This window comes from Manis javanica, chromosome 11 (genome assembly GCF_040802235.1).
Source record: "Manis javanica isolate MJ-LG chromosome 11, MJ_LKY, whole genome shotgun sequence".
NCBI classification, from domain to species: domain Eukaryota; kingdom Metazoa; phylum Chordata; class Mammalia; order Pholidota; family Manidae; genus Manis; species Manis javanica.
The window spans coordinates 79,354,721-79,377,655 of record NC_133166.1 but is presented as its reverse complement, the minus strand read 5'-3'; the positions used below and the strand labels follow the sequence as shown (position 1 = coordinate 79,377,655).

The following is a 22,935-nucleotide window of genomic DNA, read 5'->3' as shown; positions in this document are numbered from 1 at the left end:
AGGAGGGGTTTCTATCCATGAGCCTTGGGCTGGGCCAGTGTGTTTTGGGTTAACAGAAAAGTCAGACCCAATGCTGGCCTGAGGGCATGGAGAACACACGGCCACCACACGGCCCACAGCCACCGAAGTGCCCCTGGAGGAGGATGTACACCAAAGAGGCCCCACGTGTGGCCTGGCCAGCTCTGGGGTCTGGCACCACATGTCCCTCCTCCCATCTCTGATGGGCAAACTGGAGACCCCATGGCTGGCCTACTGCCTCGGCACTCCATACTGTCTCATGCTTGTGGTATGACTTGCCTGCATCTCCGACCACCTATGAGCTCCCAAGGGGAATATACTACATATAGAACCATGGTGATGTGGGCACACAGCAGATGCTCAATCAAGGGTCAGCACTGCCTCTTTTCCAGGATAACAAATGGCAGGCAAGCTGTCAGATTCTTGATTTCATCTTTATTAAGTTAAATTGAAAGAGACAGAGCTCAAAAGAGACAGAGACCAAGGACTGGGTGTATTTTAGGGAAAGGGTGGCACAGACTTGGAGAGGGCCAGTTGTCTGTGTCCACTTTGAAGGCAGGGTTAAGGCCACATCTCACAAGTGTGGCTCCAACTGCAGGCCACAAAGTCCCCAGGAGAGAAGATGTTTCAGATGCCCTTGGCCTGGGGGTGTCCAGGGCAGGCCCTCCCCTCCCACCCACGCTGGGTGCTTCCCAGAAGCCCAATCATCCCATGCAAAGTCTGGGAGAGCCGTGGCTACCTGCGTGTCCTGCCAGCTGGATCCAGGGGTACTTCTTCTTGAAGGACATGACAAAGGGAGACCAGTGCACCATGTTCTTTATTTTCCTCCATGATTTACTCTAGAAACAAGCAAATGAAAGCTCTAGGTTAGTGTGGATAAAATGAGAGTTTCTGTGGCCAGGATTCTCACCTGGCCCTGGCGGACTTGCTCACTGCACACCTGTGGGCAATACATGGCTGTTGACTCTATAAACATTGCACTGCCCAGTGCTCTGGGCACACACGGTGGCAGGGCTGCAAGGCTGCAGGAGAGCAAAGCAGAGGCTGGAGTGGTGGCAGTGCCAAGGACAGAGGCCCAGAGGACAGCTATGTGGGACAACTGTGCAGAGGCCCAGAGGATGGCTGTGTGGGATGGCTGTGCAGGCAGAGAGGCCCAGAGGAGAGCTGTGCGGAAAGAGGGGCCCAGAGGCAGAGACCGGCTTGCTGCATGCAGACTCGCTCTAACTGAATGGGATTTTAGTGACTGACCTGCCACCTGAAAATAAAGTTGGGTATAACCCTTTCACCCCAAGAACGTTTTGCTGTCAATTTCTTTGGTCACATTGAATCCATAGTGAACTTGCCTGGGGCTGAAACCCACTGGCAAGACAGTTAGAAAGAGAAATACTGCTCTCTAGTCACACTGCATTCAAAGTGAGTGGCCTGTGGCCATGGGGTGAGGCGTGCCACTCCCACAGTGCCGGTGCTCTTGGTGGCTCCACAGACCTCACCTCTGTCATGTCTGCAGTGAAAGTCAAAGTGAGCTTTGCAAAGACTGTTTTGAAACACCCAGAAGCAAGGGGACATTCAGGGCGAGGGTCTAACAGGCTCCAGGGGAGGAAGGCAGGGGAGGACAGAGTGTCCTCAATCCAGGCCTGACCCCATCCATCCCACTTCCCTAACAGAGAGCACCTGAACCCACACTGCTCTTCATGCCCCTCTAGGGCCTCAGCTTTCTCACTGTCTAGTGAGGAGGGATGGCCAGCTGATCCACCAGCCTCCCTGGACTGACAGGTCCTCTAAGACTGCAGAAAATGACCTCCTACATCCCAGCAGCAATGCCCATCCGAGAAACAGCAGACAGGGCCACTGTCACCCGGCTGCAACATGTCATTTCATGTGGCAGCAGAGACAGTTCTTGCCTCCAAGTAGTTTGAACAGAGACTTAAAAGGGAATTCCCCAGGGACAGCAGCCCCACCCCAGGCTTTGGTACCAGAGGGCTGAGCAAACCTGCAGGTCTCTCCTCTCACCAAACTTCTCCTTCTCAGATGTTTCTTAAGTGAAACCCTGTGTGTCTCCTGGGCAGAAAAGAGAACTAACATTTATTAAGCACCTTCTTACTTTAAGTTCACAACAAGCGTGCGGGGCAGGCATTGTTATTTCCATCTGGAGAGCCCAAGGTTCGGAGGAGTGAGGGATAAAGCAGGCATTCAAACCCTTACCTATGTGACTGCTTTTTAAAAATCTTTTTTCCCTTCAGCAATAAACATTTCTCTAGAAATAAAATATCCCTAAGTTAACTTTAATAAGAACAGGCTATGGAGATGAAGGTCAAGTGTCTCCTAATACATAAGCCACTGAGGTGGGTGATGAGAACCTGGACTGAGAAGCATGTTGAGTTTCTAAGTGGATCTCTGACCAGCAAAACCATACAATAAAAACCACAAAGCTTTACTTTGGCAGGAGAAGCGAGGAATTCTGCAGAAGAGGGAGATGGCAAGGGTCCTGTCCTGATGGGGAACCCTGAGGATACGCTCTTCATTCCCGCAGCTGCCATGAGGACATTGGACAGGCTCTGGCTGTGGAGGCTGCTGGGGCTCAAGGTTAAATCAAGGTTAAATTAGCCTCCTATTTTTTTCTCTCTTTGATGAGATTCAGCTGCTTCTGTCACCATGTTTTCAAGTTAAAAATCTGTTTAAGGAGAGGAATTCTTTCCTCCTGAACCTGGCCATTGTTATCCCCACCCCAGAATCCGCCACCCTGCCACCAAGATGTCTATTCTTAAGGGAGGATAGTGCTCTGCCAGGCCACGTTAAGAGAGGGCCGGGCTTTTACTGATGAGGATGTTCTTCTAGATCCTTCTGATGGAAGCCACTAAAGAAGGCTAAAGAAGGCCAAGGCATTTCTTATCTAAGCACCCGGAAAGCTGCACAAACAATCAGGACAGACAATGGGGGAAACAATGGGAGACCTAATTATGGGAGATGTGCTATGGGCCGTCCTGCTCCTGAGGAGGACATTAAGGTCCATACAGAGGAAGGGGCACAGCAGGTCACCACCTGCTGATCACGTCCCTGCAACAGGGCTCAGAGAGGGCGAGGGTCTGACAGGCTCCAGGGGATGGAGGCAGCGGAGGGCATGGTGTCCTCAGTCCAGGGCTGACCCATCCCACCCCACTTCCCCATCAGGGGGCACCTGAACCCACACTGCCCTTCAGGCCTCTATAGGGGCCTCAGCTTCCTCATTGTCTAGTGAGGGATGGACACCCAGTCCACCAGCCTCCTTGGACCGATGGACCCTCTAGGACCCCAGAAAATGACCTCCTGCATCCCAACAGCAATAGCCCATCCGAGGAAGACCAGACAGGGCCACTGTCACCTGGCTGCAACATGTCATTTCACATGGAATTTGCAGATACAGTGGCCAGCAGGGGGCTGTGCAAAGGCTGGTGGGATGGAGCTGCCCCCAGCAGGGGCCATGTAGGGCAGACACAAGGGACAGGAGGGAAGACTCTGCTGGCAAGGGGGCTGGAGAACAGAGCCAGGACTGGGACTGGGAGCAGCTGGGCTGGACCTGCTAGGAATAGAAGTGGGAGTCTATAGAGGAGGGTGAGCAGGTGAGGCAGGCTCTGGATGAGGGGCAGAGAAGCTGGAATTGGGGGAGGTTAGCAGGGAGCAGGTCGACTGGGGCCTCAGTCCTGGCTCCATTTCCTCTTCACAGACTAATGTTGAACAAGTCCCTGACCCTTCTTGCAATAACAGATTCCCCTGGTCCTGGGGGGAAAGCCATTAGAAGATCATAGGTGTTTATGGAAGAGTCTGGGCTCTGGGCACAAGGAGCAGTGTCCTTGTAACCGGGAGCCCTCAGCCAGGGAGCCCAGGGGGCACTGAACAGAGGTACTGCCATAGTTACTAAGGAATACAGGCCAGGAAGCCTCAGGCTGGGTCAGGACCAACCTGTCAGGGTACAGTTCTCTGGAGGCCCACGGGGACACCCCAGGTGGGGGCTGCCTCCCTGTGAAGCAGGAGGAGCAGAGCTGGGTGAGAACAGTGGGCTCTGGTCCAGCAGGGGCACTGGAGTCTCTGGTCCCCAGGCCCCTCTTAGGTTAAAGACCGGGGTCCAGAAAGGAGAGGGGTGCCCCAGGGTGGGGGTCCTCTGACAGTTCATGAATCTAAGAGCCTCCCCACGTTGCTGAGCTCTGCGTAAACAGGGAATTCTGTTCAGTTCCCCTCTCCCACACTGCCTGCATCTCTTCAACATGACGGGAGCACCACATGGCCAAGGCCATGCATGTCCTCCATCCCAAGGCTGCCCTGCTGAACCGCAGGCAGTAGAATATTCCACTTGTGTGGGTTTGCAAACCCAGCGACTCCTTGACTCTGCTGGCAGCAGCACACAGGGGGTTTCCTGTGGTTTTAAATAGCAGCGCCCAGGCAATACTAATGTCACTGCCAGTTCCTACACAGAAAAATCATGTCCAAGTCCAGGTCCAGGCCTGGGAAAGGAGGCAGCAGGGCGACTCTCTCCCCAGCTCCAGAAGCAGACCTGAAATGCGGCTGGGAAGAGACTGCAGACAGACAGCTCCCTTCCTGTCCGGGAGACCACTGCATGCACTCGGGGGCCAGACCTGCTCTCGATAGAAGCTGCCTTCCAGGCTGGACTAACAGTCTCCCTCCAAGCGCCTCACTGGAGGAAGCCACGGCCCTGGGAAAGGGACTCCAGGCCTCTTTCCCCAGGTAAGATGGCTAACGTGGCAGGAAAGGAGGCTCGACAACGTGGAAGGACTCCATGGGGAGGCATTTATCCCTCAGAGCCCTGGCCCTCTACCTCCTCCCTGGGGCCTCTCTCTGAAATTAGACCGCAGTCCCTGGTTCTCCAACCTTTCAAGTCGAGCTTTGTGAATACAAAAGTGGCCCTCAAAGCCCTTGAACATGGGCAAAGGGCGCCTAGTCCCCTATGCTGGGACGGCGCTGGGCACCTACTGGTTTCACCAGCCCCATTCCTTCATCACCTCCCAATCATCAGGGGCATCTGGACACTCTCTGCTGGCCCTTCCTGAACGTCCCCAAAGCGCCTACGCCTGACAGGTCCCTGCTGGGCTGTGGGGTCCTTGTATACAAAGCTGAGGAGTTAGATAGCTGGCTTGGGCAGCTCTGCTCCGATGCTTCACTTACTTGCACAGATCTGGGGACCAGGCCATCCATGCATAAGCCAGACTTCTCTTAAGCCTGCTGAGCAACAAGGTACAGAGGGAATGGCTCTCAGGAACTCAGTGCAAGCAGGCATGCCTTCTGTCATCTCACTGGAAGCTGGGTGGGCTCACTTCCCTAGATGTGCAATGGGCCTGTGCATGCATTCATGACACCCACCATTTGCAAGGCAGGTGTTGGCTGGGCACTTTAGGGCCTGGTTCCTAGTCTTCACAACACCACAATGACAGAAGTGTTTCCTCTTTAAGATGAAGAATCCAAGACTCAGCAACTTCGGTTGCTTACCCAAAGTCATTCCATGCCCGCCCCTGCTAATGGGGGCCAGCTCACACTGGGAACCTCCAACCAGTTCACCATCTGCCTGCCTATCGACTGGCAAGGGCCCATCGGGAGTGCTCCTTCCAACCCTGAGGTGCGGGATGAGAAGGCTGGGCAGGAAGGACAATAAGGATATTTTTCCTAGGTGGTCCCCTGAGCAGCCAGGGCGCTGGGCTGGCAGACTGCTCTGCTCAGGCTGCTCATTTAGCTGAGGAGTCCAGAGCCTTGGGAGCTGCACAGCTGGCCACCAAAACTCCACATATGTCCCATCGGGGACTGGGCAGGTGCCACTTCCAGGTTAACTACCAGGTAACACAAGGCCCTCCCATGAGTCAGATAGTGCCAGCTAATCACTGCTAGACTGGCTGAAATCCTGCACTTGGGATGTTTCTGAGAGCACCTCAAGGGAAAGGAAAGCACCACAAAGCTGATCAGCTGCCCAGCAGGTAAGGGAACCCCTAAAGTAGGCTGGAGACATATTAAGCCCGCTGAAGACCAGATGAAGTGTTTCAGGTGCCGTATCAGGGTTATGGGCCTGGATGAGAGCCGGCTACACAGATCCCTAGATGGCTGCTCCTGGGTCAGACAGGCACGACTTTGGGCTTTGCTCTGTCTTCTATGACCTCTGCTGATGCCTGTTATGGCCCTGACCTCGAGGTGGGTCTCCTGCTGTGCTCTGGCTGCACAGGGAAAGGGAGGATGCAGTTCACGGTCCTTTAGGACTCAGAGTGGCCTGGAGATGTCTAATGTTCAGAAGCTGCTCTGGGCAGTTCCCTGTCTTAAACCTGACTGGCAGGTACTAAAATATTCACAGAATGTGGACAGAGATCTGCAGTGGGAGCAAAGAAACCGACAACAACACAACACAACCCTCTTCATGCTGGAGGTGACAGAAGGCCCAGGGAAAGGGCAGACACTGGCCAGCCAGCCCGTCCCAGCGGCTCAGAGCCCACCCGCCCACAGAACAGGCACCTGCACCTGTGGGTGCTCAGGGCCTAACACACTCTTCTCTCCTGTGCTCTCTCTCTTTGCCCAAAGATTTCTGGTGTCCCCACACATGCGAACCTTTTGCCTAGGAGCCGGCAACTGCACGGGGTGAGCCTGCACCTCAAGTGGACCTCAGAGCTCACGGGTTTCCATGGTAGAGGCTCTTGACCCCACCCCACCCCCTGGACTCAGAAGTGCTAGAGCCCTTGAGGCCCCAGGCAGAAAGCACGCACTGGCTGGCGAAGCCCAGGCTGAGTGCAGTGAGGGGGCCTGGGCAGCAGCTCTGATTCCTCATGTCTATCGACACCAGATTCCAAGCCTCCAGTGACACTACTGGCTCCTGCATACATGCCTCCCTCCGGCTGGCTCTCCCACCAGTCTCCCCACTCACGCTGCAGGGGAAACACTGCTTTACATAAATCGATGGGCTTACTGGGTTAAGCTCAAAATATGGCCTCTGTCTTCCATAAAATAGGCAAAAAGGACAGGTGGAGAGGGAAAATGAGGAGGGAGGAGGGCAGCAGGGGGAGCTGCAGGGACACCCCACAGAACAGTCCAGCTGCCGTCAGGATCAGCTATATGGCATGTTGGCCCATGCAAAATGGAAAAGCAGGACTCTTGTCCAAAACTCAAGTAAGAACATTAAGATGGAGACACAGAGCACGGATAAGCGTGGGGCCCCTTTGAGCATGGACAAGTCCCCCTCTGGGACTACACTGCCCCCATGCCCAGGAAGCTGGCCCTGTTTCCTGGGGTGGCAAATAGCCCCACTGTTTGGTGGTGGCAGGTGACCCTGAGCCTGCAGGGCCTCTGGTTCCTGACCTGCTTGCTCCTGCCAATGACTGCAGGCTGCTCCATTGCCCCTCAATGCTGGGGGCCCCTGAGGCTCTTCTTGGGGGCTCACAGCAGCCCCCCACAGAGGCCTGGCAGCAGGGACAAGGATGGCCACCAGGCCTCAGCCTCTCCTCATTCACCTTGCACGTGTCCCTCAGGGTCCCACCTTGCCCTCTCCTTCCCCTGGCCTCCTTATCCACGGAGAGGTGAGTGGGCCCCACACTGGAGTGCGAGCCAAGGGTCAGCTCCCCACATTATCTGCTCCATGGCTCCATCTGGGGCTGCTTCCTGACTCTCTCTGGCCACCACCTGCCCCCCAACCCAGTGTTGTGTTTCTCCACATAGTTTGGTGGGGGCGAGGGAAGGTTGGAGATACCTCTTTGCCAGGAGGGCTGCCCCACACACCCTGAGGATCACTGGGCCTTAGTGCCCACCGCAGGCACACAGACATGTTTGCAATCACTGAACACATGTTGCCTCAGGCCTATGGGATTCTGCCAACAACTTCTGGCTCCACACACCTGTCCCCACCCACCCTCAGACCCCAGTGTCAGCTGCTGTCCTCAGGGAATTTGCACAGGGTGGCCCCTGAGGCATAGCACCTGGCTAACCCCCACACAGCTCAGATACCCCCTTCCAAGAATACCCCTCTTGTCTATAGCTGCCCCTCCCGGGTGTTCCCAAAGTGCTCTGGGCACACTGATCCCAGCTCTTATCTGGGTGCGTGTAAGCCTTCCAGAGACAGGCCCCCACACCTGGCCCCACCAGGCACACAGCAAGCCCTGCCAGGCCTGAGATGCCACCATGGTCAGCTAGGCCTGCAGGCTGAGCCGAGCCCCACATGGTTCATGAGGAGGGAGTCTAACTCCAACAGGCATGTGAAGGGCTGTGTCTGCTCATCAAAAGCCTGGTGAGAGCCCCCGAAGCAAGCCAGTTTCCAGGCAGGTATGGGCTCTGCTCCGTTTCTTATCAGGGTCCCTGATGCTGAGCCACAGCAATGCCTGGACTGTTTCAGGGAAGCAGGCCTCCCTGAGGACAGCTACTCGCAACCTCACATTTACACCAGATAGCCAGCCCTTCTCCAGCCTCCCTCCCACTAGCTTTGCTAGGCCTGCTGTGAGTTAAAGCTGAAGCGATGCTCCTCCCCCTCCATCTGATTTTTGTCTCAAATGCTCTGGCTCTGGGCTGGAAAGGCAGGCTACAGTATGGATTGTCCCAGAGGCAGCATGTGGAAAGGAGCCCAGTCCGGTCCTGGAGAATGATCCCTTCTCCACGGCCTCCTAGCTGACGCTGTGAGCAAGCCTTGAGGCTCTCCCACCTCAATGTTCTTGCCTGTAAACCGGGCACCATAACATTGCACCTGCCTGGCTACCCTGTGGGTTTACAGTAGGAACTGCCTTGGTAGTAGTGCCCACACACAGGTGGCTCTCTCTGCTGCCACAGGACAGGCGAGACTTAGGCGTTCACCTTGCTTTTACTTCTGCATCTGTTTTTTTTTTTTTTTAATCAAAGTAGTTTTCTCCTCCAAGGCACAGTAGACTGGTAAGAACCCAGCAGGGCACTTCCAGAGGGTCAAATCATTGCCAGGTGGCAAGAAGATGAGCTAACAGTGTGATTAACTGCTTAAAAGCTTCTGTTTGGATGCTCATGGCAGCTGGGAACCCCGAGGGTGGCTCCTGAGAACTCCGTGTTTGGTGACTCAGGGACAGTCAGAGCTAGTCAGAGCCCAGGCCTCTCAACACCAATTTCTGGGTTAGAAGGTCATTAAAATTGCCAAAAGAGTCTCCTAAATAACCCCATTTCATACTGGAACTCTGTTAGGCACCACCAGAGGACAGTATTTGGGGGGAAACAATGAGACTGCTGAACCAGTTTCATTTTATAACGTCCATACTAACATACTGCTAAGGCCTATCTATACTAACATCTCATGGGATCCCCACTCAAACACGGATAGAGTTATCTCCGTTTTGCAAATGAGGAAACATGTTCAGAGAGGTTAAGCAACTTGCCCAAGGTAACACGGCTTCCTGTTCTGCTCCATTTAATCCCAAGGACTTTGTTTTGTTTCAGCCACATCATAACTGGGCCCCCATCCCCTGCCCCCATCCCAGGGCTATCCGCCTTTCCCCAGTTAACAACAGCCTCAGAGAAACAGCAAGTGCTTTGTCAGGAGTGTCCTTTCAGATGGGGGAGGCTTGGATAAGGACCTGCCCTGTCTTCCCTGCTAGTCTATTCCCAAAACAGCCTCCCTGACATGCAGTTGGGGAAGGTGCTCTGGGTCGATGCCTTTGTGTGGCTCTTGTAAAAGCCTGAGCAGAAATCGCTGAGTAGTCCATGTTTGAACAAGTGCCTTTTTCTTACCCCTCCCTCTCCTTCCAATCTTTCTGTAACAGTGGGAATGTCCCTAGTGGTCCTTCTTCCCTTTGCTGGGGAAAGCCTGTGCTTCTCCCAGGCCGGCGGCCAGTGTTGTTCATTGTGTTCCCCTAGCAGGGCCTCCTGTGCCGGCAGCTGGGTGCAAGCCCAGGAAGGTGGGGCCCGGCTCAGCAGCCCCTTCAGGAGCCCTGCCTAGAAACTACAGATGAGACGTGCCCCCACTAAAGGTGAGCTGTGAGCTTGCAGCGGACGAGGAGAGGCCTTTCCAAACCGAGACACCAAGGACATGGCAGGGCAGAAAGCTCCAGATAAATACAAGAGCTTGGGTTTTAAGACTAACCGTCTTTCCCTTTAACAAACTAGACAATTCCCCTAAAAACCAAGTGCAAAACCACTTTTCAGAAAAGACCCACATAATGTATTCTTTAAGCCCACAAGCTGGGTGGCTCAGACCACCTTTCAAGGAGCTCATGGTGGGGGACACCATCTTTCCCTCCCCTGTCCTTTTGAGACACCCCTAGTCGGGAGCAGGTGACATCCCTTTCTCTGAATGGATGGCTCGTCTGGGGCAGCAGAACAAAGCTGGGGCCCCACTGACCCCAAAGACCTGAGGGTCAGGGATGGCTCTGTCCTCTCTGCTCTAAACTGGACCAAGAGGGTGGCTGTGCTCCAGGTTTGGAGAGTAGTGCTTGCTCAGGACCTGTAGCTCCTGTTTAACAGGGAAGCCCCTGGTGCAAATGTCCAGCTGGGCTGGCCCCTCTGAGGGCTGCCACATTCTGACCAGAGCCAAAGAACCCTGAGTGGTTGTCCTCTTCTGATGAGCTGCCTTCTTCCTTCTTCTTCTACTTGCTGCCTTGCAACTAGAGGCCCAGTTTCTAGGCCAAGGGCAGCAGCCAGACTGGCACACAGGGCTCCTCCATTGTGGTTACTCTCTTCCCTCCCCATTCTCCAGAATCCCTGCCAGAGGCAGCTGCCCCAGGCCCAGCTGCCAAGGGCTCTCTGACCTCCCACAGGAGGTCCCGCCAGGGACATGGCTGCCCCAGATGCCTTTCCGCCTTCACTCTGTGCACCCATGCTCTGGTGCCTCTACCATCTGGCAGGGCTGGCCCACGTCTTCTTGCCCTGCACCTGCCCCACCCCCACGTCTCTGTACCCGCAGGTGCTCTGCCTGCAATGTTCTCCTTCCTCCCGTCCCTTGATCCACCTCCTCCCACCCCTCCAGCTGATCTTGCTGCAGTCCATGAGTGGACCTTACCTTCTCCATAGGGCTTCTCCACTGTGCCCACACCACTCCTGTAACTCTGCCTATAGTGGGTCTGAGCTTCCTGATGCTTGTGCATTTAAAGGGTTACTTTGGACAAGCAGAGGATACACATCTGGAGAACCAGGGATGTGTCCTGGTGCAGCCAGGTGCCCCCAGCAGTGCACAGAGGGAGGACAATCCGCCATCTGACTGGCAGAAATGTGACAGGCCCAGCACATGGACAGGCTCTAGTCCTGCCACTTCCCGACTCCGAGAGGACAGCATACGGCCAGACCAGCTGCATTTCCTGATGCTCACCTACTCAAGCCTGGACTTTTCCAGAGACATCACCAGGGAGCACAGGGGCCCCTGGCAGGAACTGACTGTTGCATCTGCTGGGGGTTCTCTCTGTGCCCCCACAGCTTCAGGACCGTTGGCAGCCTGGTGGTCCAGGCCCAGGAATCTTTCCATATGTACACCTGAGGGTGTAGAGGACCCCAGCTCAGTCTACCTGGCAAAGACAGCTTGTTCACTATGACTGCTCCCGATCTACATGCCTTCCCTCTTCCAAACTTCATAGGAGCTGGCATCAAAAGGGCCCACCATCTTGCCAAATCAGCCTTTTTTTTTGTTTTCTTAAGAATGGGGAGGTTCCCTTCCCCCAAGATGGAAATGCTCCATCTCTGTTCTAGAAGTTCACTACCTTAGCTCCTCCGTCCCCTCTCAGGGGTCCCATCCCCTTCAGCACTGAAAATAATGGTGGCCTGGAGGAGAGAGGCCCAGAGGAAGCAGCAGAAAGCAGAGGAAATGCTTTGGTGCACGTGGCAGCCTAGCATACCTCTCCCACCAGGAGCCTGCTGGGGGCTCCAAGCTGCTGGGACCAGAGAGTGGGGGTGGGGGGTCCAACAATAGGAGGAAATAGGGAGTGGTGGGAGGGGGAAGAGCCCTGGGGGTGGTGGCGGCAGTCTTGAGCAGCTGACTTCCTAAGGCGCAAGGCTCACAGGACAGAAAGGCTCAGCCTTTCTCTGGGAAAGGGCATCCGGGCCCAGGCGGCGGGGCCACCCCTGCAGCACAGACCAGGCCCTCGCCTCCCTTCGCCTTCTCCATCCCTCCCCAGAGATTTTATTTTCACTTTGACAAAATGCAAAAAACAAAGCCAAGTCACAGAGGGTGGAAATTTACTGAAACTCTACACTGCTCAGTGGACAGTGGGTACTGAGGGTCTGGGACCACTGAGCACCCAGTGCTAGTACCTCAGAGGGGCCCACCGTGCACCAGCTCCAGCATAACTCCTCTAGCCTCCCTGGCCTGGGGGTCTAGGGGCATTCAGTACCCCTTCGTAGCTCTGGGAGAGGTAAGGGTAAGGCCGGGCAGGCAGAGGATCAGAGCTGATAGCAAGGGGGCTGCCTAGTACTTTGATAAGTAGCTGATTCATACAGAGTTGAGACACAGGGCTGAAGGCTTGGTGAGCATCACATATATGTGAGGAGGTGAGTATCCTGACCTGCCACATACGTACTCTACTATCCCATTGTACAGCTGGGGACACTGAAGCTGAGAGGGATTAAACCACCTGCCCAGGGTTCTATAGATGGTAGGTGGCATACCTAGGATTTGAGCCAAGTCAGTCTGCTCCAGAGTCCAAGCTCTTCATCGCTCTGCTAGGCTGCCTTGTTTCTTGTCATTTTTAACATGCAACTTTATAGCCAGATAGACCCAGGTTCAGATCCTGTTATTCCTGGCTGTTGCTATCAGGCACATTACCAAACCTCTCCGAGCTTCTGTGTCCTTCATATCTGTAAAATGGGAATACCACCTGTCCCTCAGGGCTGTTTTCAGATAAGATTCCCAATGTGCAGCACCTGCTACTTATGCAGAAGACTGCATGCCTCTTGTGTGTCCTGTCTGGTCCAGCAGCCCCCCGGAGAAGAGTCTGCCTGGGGACAAGTAACACACAGGAGCGGCTGTGCAGGCTCAGCAGATGCACGCAGGTCTGAGCCCTCCTGCTCTATCCCCAGCCCTGGCCTTTGAGTCACATCTCCCTGGGAAGTGCAGAGTGCGATGTCCCCAGGCAGGAAGTGGGTCTCAGCTGCAGCCCTGTTCCTTGCCTTGAAATGAGCACTGGCACCCCTTGGCCCTTGCCTTAAGCAGAGTGTTTCCAGAAGTCCAGAATGCCCAGAAGCCACTTTAAGCCAGGTGTGACAGACAGCAGGAGAGGAGGCAGCCTGGCACAGGAGCCCCGCCCAGTGCCACCAGAGGCTCTTCTGTGGCCTGCAGACCCCTGCTTGCACCCCAATCTCCCCCCAGGGACCTATAACCCTGCTTGTCCACTGGGAGCTCCATGAGGCCTCGGGGCCCAGGCAGCTCAGCCAGGGGCCTAGTGTGGAAACACTTCTTTATCCCATGCCGGAAGATGACATTTAAAAGCCAGGACTCTGAAAGGAAGTTTTCTGCAAAATGTTAGAGAATCTAAAATGTCATCTTATGTCCCCGAGGCTCTTAAAAGCACAGCCCTGCTGAAGGAAGCAGTTCATCCTGTGCTGGCTCTCTGTCACTGTCATTTCCTGGGAGGTTCCCTGAGATGGAAAATCTTGGTGCTATAGATCTGAAAGCCCAAGTATACCCCTGAACATAGTAGGAGCGACCACATAACCTCCACCTCCAGTCTGCTCAAAGTTTACTTCTCTAGGTCAAGGACATTAACAGACTAAAATACTGCCTTTTAAGTTGCTTTCAAGAAGCCAGAAAGCACTTATAAGAGATCTGGTAAGGGGTGACTCTGGACTAACTCCAAAGCCAGATTTTTGGGAACTCCCACATAAGGAATTTCTAACAAGGACACTTTTCAGGAAGGGCTTGCATACCACATGAGAACTCACAAGCAGTATCAAACAGTCAGCTATATTTAGAAAGTATTTCCAAGCAAGATCTGTTGGTGCAATTCATATTCTGACAGATTGCACTGATTTGCCTGTGGTTAAATGGCACTCAGCAGATGGGAATGCAGACTTGCAGAGAGAATCAAAGGCCCATTTCTGCAGCTCTGCCCACCAGAGGCTGATGCGCAGCTCTGACTTCTGCTACGAGTCACCAGCCTCGCTCTCCTGCCCAGAGCTGTTCAGAACAGAGGCCTGTCTCAGTTAAGCAGTCATGCATCTGTTCACGTGTAGACCGCTGGAGGCACAGGAAACAGGTTGCCAAAAAAGACACATCAGTGAACCCCCAAGTATGAGCAAGACTCGTCAGCTCTCAGGACGTGGCTGTCCCCCGGGTCATCTTGACGTTTGTGTTGGTGTGTGTCATTTTCATAAAGATTGACTCATCGCCTTCCCAGTGCATCTCTTGTCAACTGGGCCCCCAAGCGCTTACTTAGCACTTTCCCATGTAGCATGAGGCTCCCAGGCCCCAGAAAGGCAGGCAGCAGCTCAGCTCCCATTCCCGGAGAAGCAAATGAGAGTCCAGGGGCTCACCCAGGTTGTGTCTCAGAGGACCGACCTGAGGGTCCCGCCTCAACTCCTACCCCTGTAGCCTGCAGCAGAGGTCTCCTAGCCATGGGAAGCAGGGACACTCCTGGGGCTGTTTCCTTCACTTTTTGCTTTATGCCACAATGAACTCATATTTATTTTATACTGACATATTTTGGGATATTCACAGATAGGATGGGCTTTCACACAAGTGCAGTAGGGATCCCGTATGTTAGACACGGGCCAAAGAGAGGTTCCACCCCAGCTTCTCCCGTCTCCTCCTCTGGATTTGTGGAGAAGCTAACGGATGAACAGCATCAGCACCAGGTGTGAGAGCCAGGTTCCTGTCTAAGGCACGCAACCCCCTACCTCCCGGTATGACCCACACAAAAGGCTCTTCTTGCCTGCACAGCTTATAGAATGTTTCTGGTTCTCTTAGACTTGTTTCCTGTCCTTCCTATTGAGTTAGGGGAATGAAACACTGAGAGTGGTTATCTGAAAAATGTATTCCAGAATGGCAGAGGCTGAGGAATGAGCTTAATGACCTCGGAAAGCCAGTGACCCTGAACCACAGGAACTGGACACACTTAGAGGCCTGAGCTGCTCAAGGGAGCCAAGGGTTTAGGTCTCACCAAGCTCCTGGCCTCTGGGCACAGGGAAAAGGCAAGAGCCCAGTGCAGGCCTTTGCCAACCTATGAAGACAGCAACATCCTTTACGACATCCACTTGCTGCCTGCTGGGCAATACAGATACCAGGAGGGGGTCAGAGTGGCTGCCAAGCTGGGGGTCTGGACAGGGCATGGTAGCTGCCTCTTGGGTGAGCAAAGAGCCACAGAGCTGTCCCAGAGAGAGGGGAACTCGAGTCTCACGTAGACCACCGTGCTCCCAAAGGCTCAGCCCCTGTGAGGTCTCTGGGGACGGCCTGCATTTAGGAGCTGTAACATCACTTCTAGGGAACAGAACCAGCTGGCTGACTTATTCCCCTTAACTTTCAATGCTATTATTAGGGCACATCTGTCTCTGAGTGAAGTCACCAGGAAAAACCCAACCGAAGAACATATTTTTAAGCAGTTGTCATTTCAGTTTTTGGAAAAGGAAGCGGGGCAATAAACCACCCCAAAACCCCAGAATTCAGGGTGACCCTGGAGGAAGAAGGAAAGTCTCTGCCCTGGAAATGAAGGTGGCCCTTGACGCAGTGCGTTTGCCAGATGTCCGACCACTCTCTCCGCCCCTCCCCACACCCATCCTCTCCAGACCCTGAGCCCTGAATCAGACCCAGAGGAGGCAAGTCATGATAACTGACCAGAAGCTGTGGCGCAGGGGTTCCAGCCAATGGCCAGCAATTCTTTGGCTACAATTTGTTCTACATTAGTTGCCAACATTTAAAAATCAGGATATTTCACACACAAAAAGCTAGATGTCCAAGTTTCTTTGAACTACCTGGTCCACACTCCCACGTGGTGTCCACCTGTGGGCTGGAGTGGAACCACACATCTCAGGGTGGGTCTGCCCTTCCCGTCACCAGACTTGTGGGTCCAGAGTCACCCGCGTAGCCTCAACAGCACTGGAGCCAAGCCCTGAACTTAGAGACAGAGTGCAGGGAGCGCCAAAGACACCCGGGGAGCCTGGTCTTCAGTAGTCCACTCACGTCCCTGTGGACGTGGACAAGTCACCTGCCCACATCTCCAGGGCAGTAGGGGAGTTCCCTGGAGCACAGGAGGAGCGCTCTGAATACCTGACTACACCATGTGCAATGTAAGACATGGCCCCTCAGGAGAGAAGGACAAAAGAAAAAGCCCAAAGAAAATGGCTTCTCTAGATTAGCAGCCAGGGAGGGGAGCAGGGGATCGGAAGCTCTTCCTGTCTGCTCACTGAAGAGGTGAGCATCTCTTGGTTGTGGGGCAACAGGTGGACTTAGACTGGCCTCTGCCTCCCATTGGTCAGAGAGGAATTTGGCACTGGGGATGCCAAGCGTTTGGGAATGCCAGCCATGGCCCAGGCTGGGGAGAAGCCACTCAGGATGGCATCTGCAGTGGGCCAGGAGCAAGCCTGATGCATCTTGGCCATGAAACTCAACATTCAAAATGCTAGGGACACCTGAGGACACTGAGCCTCATGGCCACATGGTGTAAGTGCTGGCCACACCTTTTCACCTGTGCTGCAAAAAAACTGACCTGATGGCCAGGACACTGTCTGCTGCTTCTTGCTTCTGAGCCTCGTGTGCCGCCCTCTGGCCAGACACTCCTATGCCAATCTGCCCAGAGAACCATCTTCAGTCCAAACTATACTCAGTCATCTCTCCTCCCTGCACTTTGCCCAGACCCCATTTTCCCTTGCCCAGTGCATGAAAAATGAAAATGCTAATTGCTTCTTACTCTGCAGGACTGTGCCTCCTGGCCTTCACATTCATTCTTTCACTGCTGCCCTAGGGCACATTCAAATGATCTGGTTGTAATACAAGTGTCCCCCAACTAGATAGCATTCCTTAAGGGAAGCAAATACCTAATTCACTGCTAAGCCCCTAGACCCTAGCACACTACTTTTCCAGTGCCAGGAATCAATAAATTCCTGTTAAACGAAATGTCTGTAAGCACCCCCACGACTCAGAGCCTGGCTGGGGAGGCAGAGGAGAAGACTCTCCCAGAATCACCAGCCCTAACTGTGGAGTCTGGCTTTCTGCTGGGGGTCCTGAAGCAGGAAGGGAAGCCTCACATGCTCAGAAGCTGGGACCAAGCAGCAGTAGCTGCCCAGGCCCTGTGTGAGGTCCCACACCTAGGCCAGCCCCTCAGGATGCAGGCAGACAGGGAGATTCTGGAGCCAGGACCAGGCAGGCAACCTGGGGCTGGCTCCCTGGCCTCCTTCCTGGTATCAGTGCTGGCTCTGGCGGCACATGGCATACTCCGGGTTGGCTTTCTCCGGCAGACTTGGTGTAGGGCTGGCAGGGGGTTTGGGCACATGAGGAAGGCAGGGTCCCCTAAGGCACCTTTGTGAAAATCTGAACATCAGAGCTAGAAGCAGCTGGAGTTCAGACTCTGCTGTCCAGGCCCGCCACCAGAGAGAATGCCCAGCTGGGCAGAGAGACTCATCGTCTCTTCACACCCAGGCCATGCCTGTTCCACAAGTATGTCACCTCCCTTCGTCAGCCCTACCCTCCAGAAGGGCCATCCTTATTGACAGCAAACCAGTCCTGCTGGGCTCTCTCCATGTGCCAGACCCCCAGGCCCTTTTGTGACTGACCCAGCAGCCAGTCTTCTCTCCTGCCTGTGAAATCCGAAATCTGGTGGCCCTCGCTGCCTGTTCCCCCCTCCTTCTGAACTTTCCTGCCTAGGATAACTTGTACCTTTTCACTCCAACGACTCAATACCTATGCATGTACTGGGTTCAGGCCCAAGTCCTGGGAGCCCATGGCCCATGAAGGGCAGGCAAGGGCCTAAATAACTGTAGTAGAGAGTAGGGAATGTCTGTGACTTGACAGAGGCAGATACGGGGCTACAGGAAGCTAGTTTCTTTGAGAGTTGGGAAAGTGGAAAAGGTGGCAATTAAGCTAAATCATGAAAGATGAGGAAGACAGTAGGGTGTGTGCGCAGTTTGAAAGCAGGATAGGGTCTCAGTCTGGGAGAAAAACACGAGCAAAAGCAGAGGAACAGTAAAAGCATATCCAGAAGTGTGGGCCAGCCTGAGGAAGGAGGCCCGGGCCTCAGAGGAAGGCGGTTAGAACGTCAACGACAGGGCATTTAAACCTGTAATGGAACTGATGAGCTTTTTATCCTCACAGAGCTGGCAATTCCAGCTGAACATATTCCGACCGCCATTTGTCTAATTCCTCCAAGCCTTGTATCCAATTCCAATCACTGTATTACCATTTAGTGTTAATAAATACGTGAGCTCTAAATTCAGACTTATTAGTTAACCTTTAATAAACAATGTAGTCTACACAGAAGTCAATTCAGAGAATTCCCAGTTATAAAGTCACTCCCAACACACATGGAGACTCAGCTACACACATTTCAAGAGCCAGTTCACAGGACTCAGAACCGTTTTAGCCCAATTCACTGCAGGGTGTGTGTCCCCAAATTCTGTAGTGCTATGTGTTCCTGAGCTTCAAGAGCAGACCCGAAAGAAACAATGGGAGGAGACTAAGAAGACGAAACAGAGAACCTGCCAACTTCCATCCTGTCGTTCCATGAGATTGCTTGGAGTTTTTATTTATGTTAACATCTTTCAAAAGCAGAGACATTTAATCAGCCCCTAAGAAATACAGGTAAGGACAGTAGTATAATTTCTGGATTTACTGTGAAATGGGAAATTTGTGAATTTCTACCAAACTTATCTTTAAGATTTTTTTTCTATTTGTCTCTCTGTTGCATCAATGGAAAAAAATGTTTCAAGATTAAAATTAATAAAAGGGTTCTGCAGCCAACTGTAAGGGAAGACAGACTGATAAATCTGGCTCTATCTACTGGACATGAATATGCAAAAGAGAATGGTTTTATGAAGTCTGACAAATTTATACAAGAGTCAAAAATGGCAACGGCACGTTATTATTGTTCATTACAGCTACAGACCAATATGTAAGTGTAATTTCCCCCCTTTTCTAAAACATCCTGTAATGTAACAAGTATTAAATCCATTATTACATCCCCACACACTTTTCTTTTCTGGCATGATCAAATATACAAATGCAAGAATAGAAAAGTTTCACTGGAATTTTTTTTGGCCACTTTCATTATTTACTTCTTGATTATTACTGAAAATAATTTTGTCATACAGAAGAGAGGTATGTTAAAAAAAAAATCACCACAGCAAGTGCCTAAATATGCTAGGCCACTGGTTCAGTTTCCTGAAGAGCTTTTAAGAGAACAGAAGGTTCTGGAAATGAGAATGAGCTGAGCTCACCAAGGTCTTGTCTGCCAGGCTAATGAATTTGGACTAGAGTCTCTAGGAAAATGCGTAGAAATAACAGAGGAAATTATCAAAAGCTTTCTTTGACAATACAAAATGTAAGACAAGTGTCAAACACTAAGAAACTCCCAAACCAAAGGAAAAATCAAGTACACTAGAGAAAATATTCCATGAAATATATTATTGCGGAAAGGTTAATATATTTTGTACATGAAGAACTCAAATGGGTAAAAAAAAACTCTTAAGATGCCAATAAACAGCAACATTTACATAAATCAATGCACACATAATGAAAATAGCAATATACTATTTCCCTTTTAAACTAGCAAGAAAACAAAAAAATAAATACAAGTGCTCAAGAGAAGGACACAGCTGAATGCAAGCCAGTGCCAGTTCTCTGCTGGAGACATTAAATGTCCATCACCCCAGGAGAAAACAGCCCAGGAATATGGTTCAAGGGCCATAAGAATGCCTGAATCTTCCATCAGTTATTTCACCTCTGCAGATCTACTTAAGGAAACATTCTGAATTATGGAAAAAGTTACAAGCACAAAAATGTTAATTATACCATTGTTTATTTAACAATAGCATTGAAAATAACTCAACATCCAACAATAGAAGAATGATTACATAAATTAGGGGGACATGCTTGGGATTGACCATAGACTTAGAAAAAAACATGGAAATTTTTGTATAATATTAAGGGGTGGAAGCCCAATAGGCTATAAAAACTATATGCTTTAAAAGGCTGTGAAGAAATATACCAACTTATAATAAGAGTTAGTTGTATAGCTGACCCTTGAACAATGCAGGAGTTAGGGGCACCAACTCCCACAGAGTCAAAAATCAAAATAACTTCTGAACTTCCCAAAACCTGACCACTAATAACCTACTGTTGACCAGAAGCCTTACCAGTAAGATAAACAGTTGATTAGCACATACTGTTTATGTTCTATGTGTTACATGCTTTATTCTTATAATAAAGCCAGTTAGAGAAAAGAAAATAATTTTTCAAATGGTTGCAAACTCCAAAATATTTTCCACTACATTTATTGAAAAAGTCAGTGTGTAGTGCACCTGTGCAATTCAAACGTGTGCTGTTCAAGGGCCAGCTGTATTAGCATGCATTTCTACATATGAAGTTTACACTGACTTCAATAAAACTCCTTTGACCCTTGGCTCTGATTTCTTAGCTATCATATTCTATTGTACTGCATATACATCTTAAGCATCCTCAAATCTTTTTTGAATTAAGATGGAATATAAATCAGGCAATTCATTAATAATGATGTTTAATTATGATGGTAAGGTTGGGATGATCACATCCTTTTTCTCTATTTTCAAAATGTCTGTAATATGGTTAGTTTGCTTTTACAATGTAAAATATCACCAAAAAAGATCACCAAAATGACAGATAATGTGAGTAAACTGCTGCTGGACCTCGGCCAGCACTCAGTGTTTCCCCTTGCATTTGGCTGGGGACACAGTCCCCTCCAGAATGTTCCCCCATCTGAGGCAGAAACAGAGCTTCTTCCTTCCCCTCCGTGTAGGCTCAGTGAGGTCAGGACTGAGCTGTTCTCTGAATTGAGGCTACTCGGTAGCAAACAGCTAGAATCATACCGTGAGTGGCCTTCCCAATGTTCAAAAAGCACAGCAAGAAGAGATGTGGCCAACAGAAGTGTATGTGAAATGCTTCCACAAAGACCAGATAAAAGCCTGAGCCCTCGGGGGCAGGGAGCACGAGATCCATTTTTGTGCTGCACAGACGTGTCGCCCAGCAGAGCTCCATGAGGGCCACTGCCAACAGGCTAATGCAGCCCTCACTGCTGGACACATGCTGAGCAGGCACCGACCAGGGCCACCACCTTACGTGGGCGGCATGTAGCTGTGAACACAGTCCGTGCCCTTGAAGGGAAGGAGGCAGATGAGAAGCAAGTAAGTGCATCAGATGGCAGCAAGGGTTTTGAAGAAAAATAAAGGTGGAGGAAAGGGAGTGGCCAGGCCGGGGAGAGGGATGTGCCGCTCAGCCAGGCTGCTGGGGAAGGCCCTTCTGCAGGAAGGGAGGGGCTGAGCTGCACACTGGTCCTGGCCCTGGCCCTGGTGGACGGAATGCCCAAGTGCAGAGACCCCCGATGGGCATGCTGGGCAGGTTTAAAGGCCAGCAGGAGCAACAGAGTGGCTGGGATGGAGTGAGCTGACCGGAGCGTGGAAGGAAATGGGGTTGCTCATGTAGTTGCCTGTTGGCCATATTTAGGACTTGGGATTTTATGCAAGTGAGATGGAAGGCGCTGGGGGGTTCCGAAGGAGGAGGGCCATAACTGGGCTCTTGCTGTAAAAGGATCACTCAGTCTGTGTGTAGCAAGGACTGGGGAATAGAAAGCAGGGGAGAAAAGGTGAGAAGAAGAAATATCAGTTTTGAGGCCACTGCAATCGTCCAGGTAAGAGAGGAAGATGGGTAAAAGTATCTCTGCTTAGGCCAGTCTGTTGGTGAGAGGGCTCGGCCGCTCTGCATTTCCACTCTGACCAGACCGCTGTTGGCAGGAAGTGCCATCCAAAGGCCGCAGCAAGTGGGAAGGCATCTCGTGCAGAGATAAAGGGCCTCAGTTCAGGGGTGCTGAGGGGTGGTTCCAGGTTGGTGGGGTGGGGTGTCCATCTCACTCTCTTCAGACTGCAGCTCTTGAGAGCTTGAATCTGGGCAGACAACAGGAAGGAGGTCGTGGGTCCAGCACTGCCCTTGGCTTCCGTACCCCAATCCCAGTGAAGAAACCACCTGCCACCCTCAGAATACTGGCCCTTTGAACCAGAATACTGTTTCTGACAAGTGAAGAATATGCTTTAAACTGTACCGTGTATATGACAAGAATCTTTTTACAGACATTCCCATTTCAAGGGGGGATGCTTTGCAGAAGCTGTGGGAACACAGGTTCTGTGTTGTTTAGAAGTGGAGATGATTTAAGGAAGGCCTGCACAAGGCCTTGGCTGGGCTAAAGACAATCACAGCAGCCAGGGATCATACCAGCAACCAGTTCAGCTGACTCCCTACTTGCAGCCAGAGTCTCAGCTCGTTCCTATCTTCTCTACCTTCTCTAGATGCATGGATCCTCCTACCTTCTCTAGATGCATGGGAACCTTTGATAAGTCTTGTGGGGCCTACAGATACAGAGTATAGATATAGATCCATCACAGATACAGTTTGACATATAATACATGTTACATACACTAGATCTATGTTATATATTTTTATTTCCTGGTCTTTTCAGCTTGATTCTCTATGTGCACGAAGTTGGGAACATGACAAGCCTGTTTGCAATTGAAGTTTATCTGGACTGTGTCTTGCACATCTGCCAGAGTTGCAGGAAGCTCCTGCTTATTCTGCTGTGAGATGTCTGCCAGATAGGCTCAAAGGCCTGCTCCTTTACTGTTCTACTTAATAATGCATAAAGCACAAACACACAGAGTGGCTTTACTCTCCCCCTCTTTTTCTGGTGCACTCATAGCACGACTGGGGTGGAGCTGGGAAGTTTTACAGCCTATATAGGCCTCAATGCCTCCATTTCCCACACTATATCAGTTCCCATCCTACAAAGTCAGGGGTGATGGACT

General features: G+C 51.8%; 1 protein-coding gene across 2 annotated transcripts in view; it reads right to left on the bottom strand.

Moving 5' to 3' along the window:
• The window catches only part of ITPKB (inositol-trisphosphate 3-kinase B), an 89,813-nt gene that overhangs the window by 12,164 nt on the left and 54,714 nt on the right, over window positions 1-22,935 (bottom strand). The window contains exon 3 of one of the 2 annotated variants that reach the window (XM_017658969.3): window positions 758-857. In XM_017658969.3, the coding sequence (XP_017514458.3) occupies window positions 758-857 (100 nt within the window). Of the gene's footprint in view, window positions 1-757; window positions 858-19,638; window positions 22,024-22,935 lie in introns of those variants that run through there. The other variant, XM_073216739.1, reaches the window with a different exon arrangement.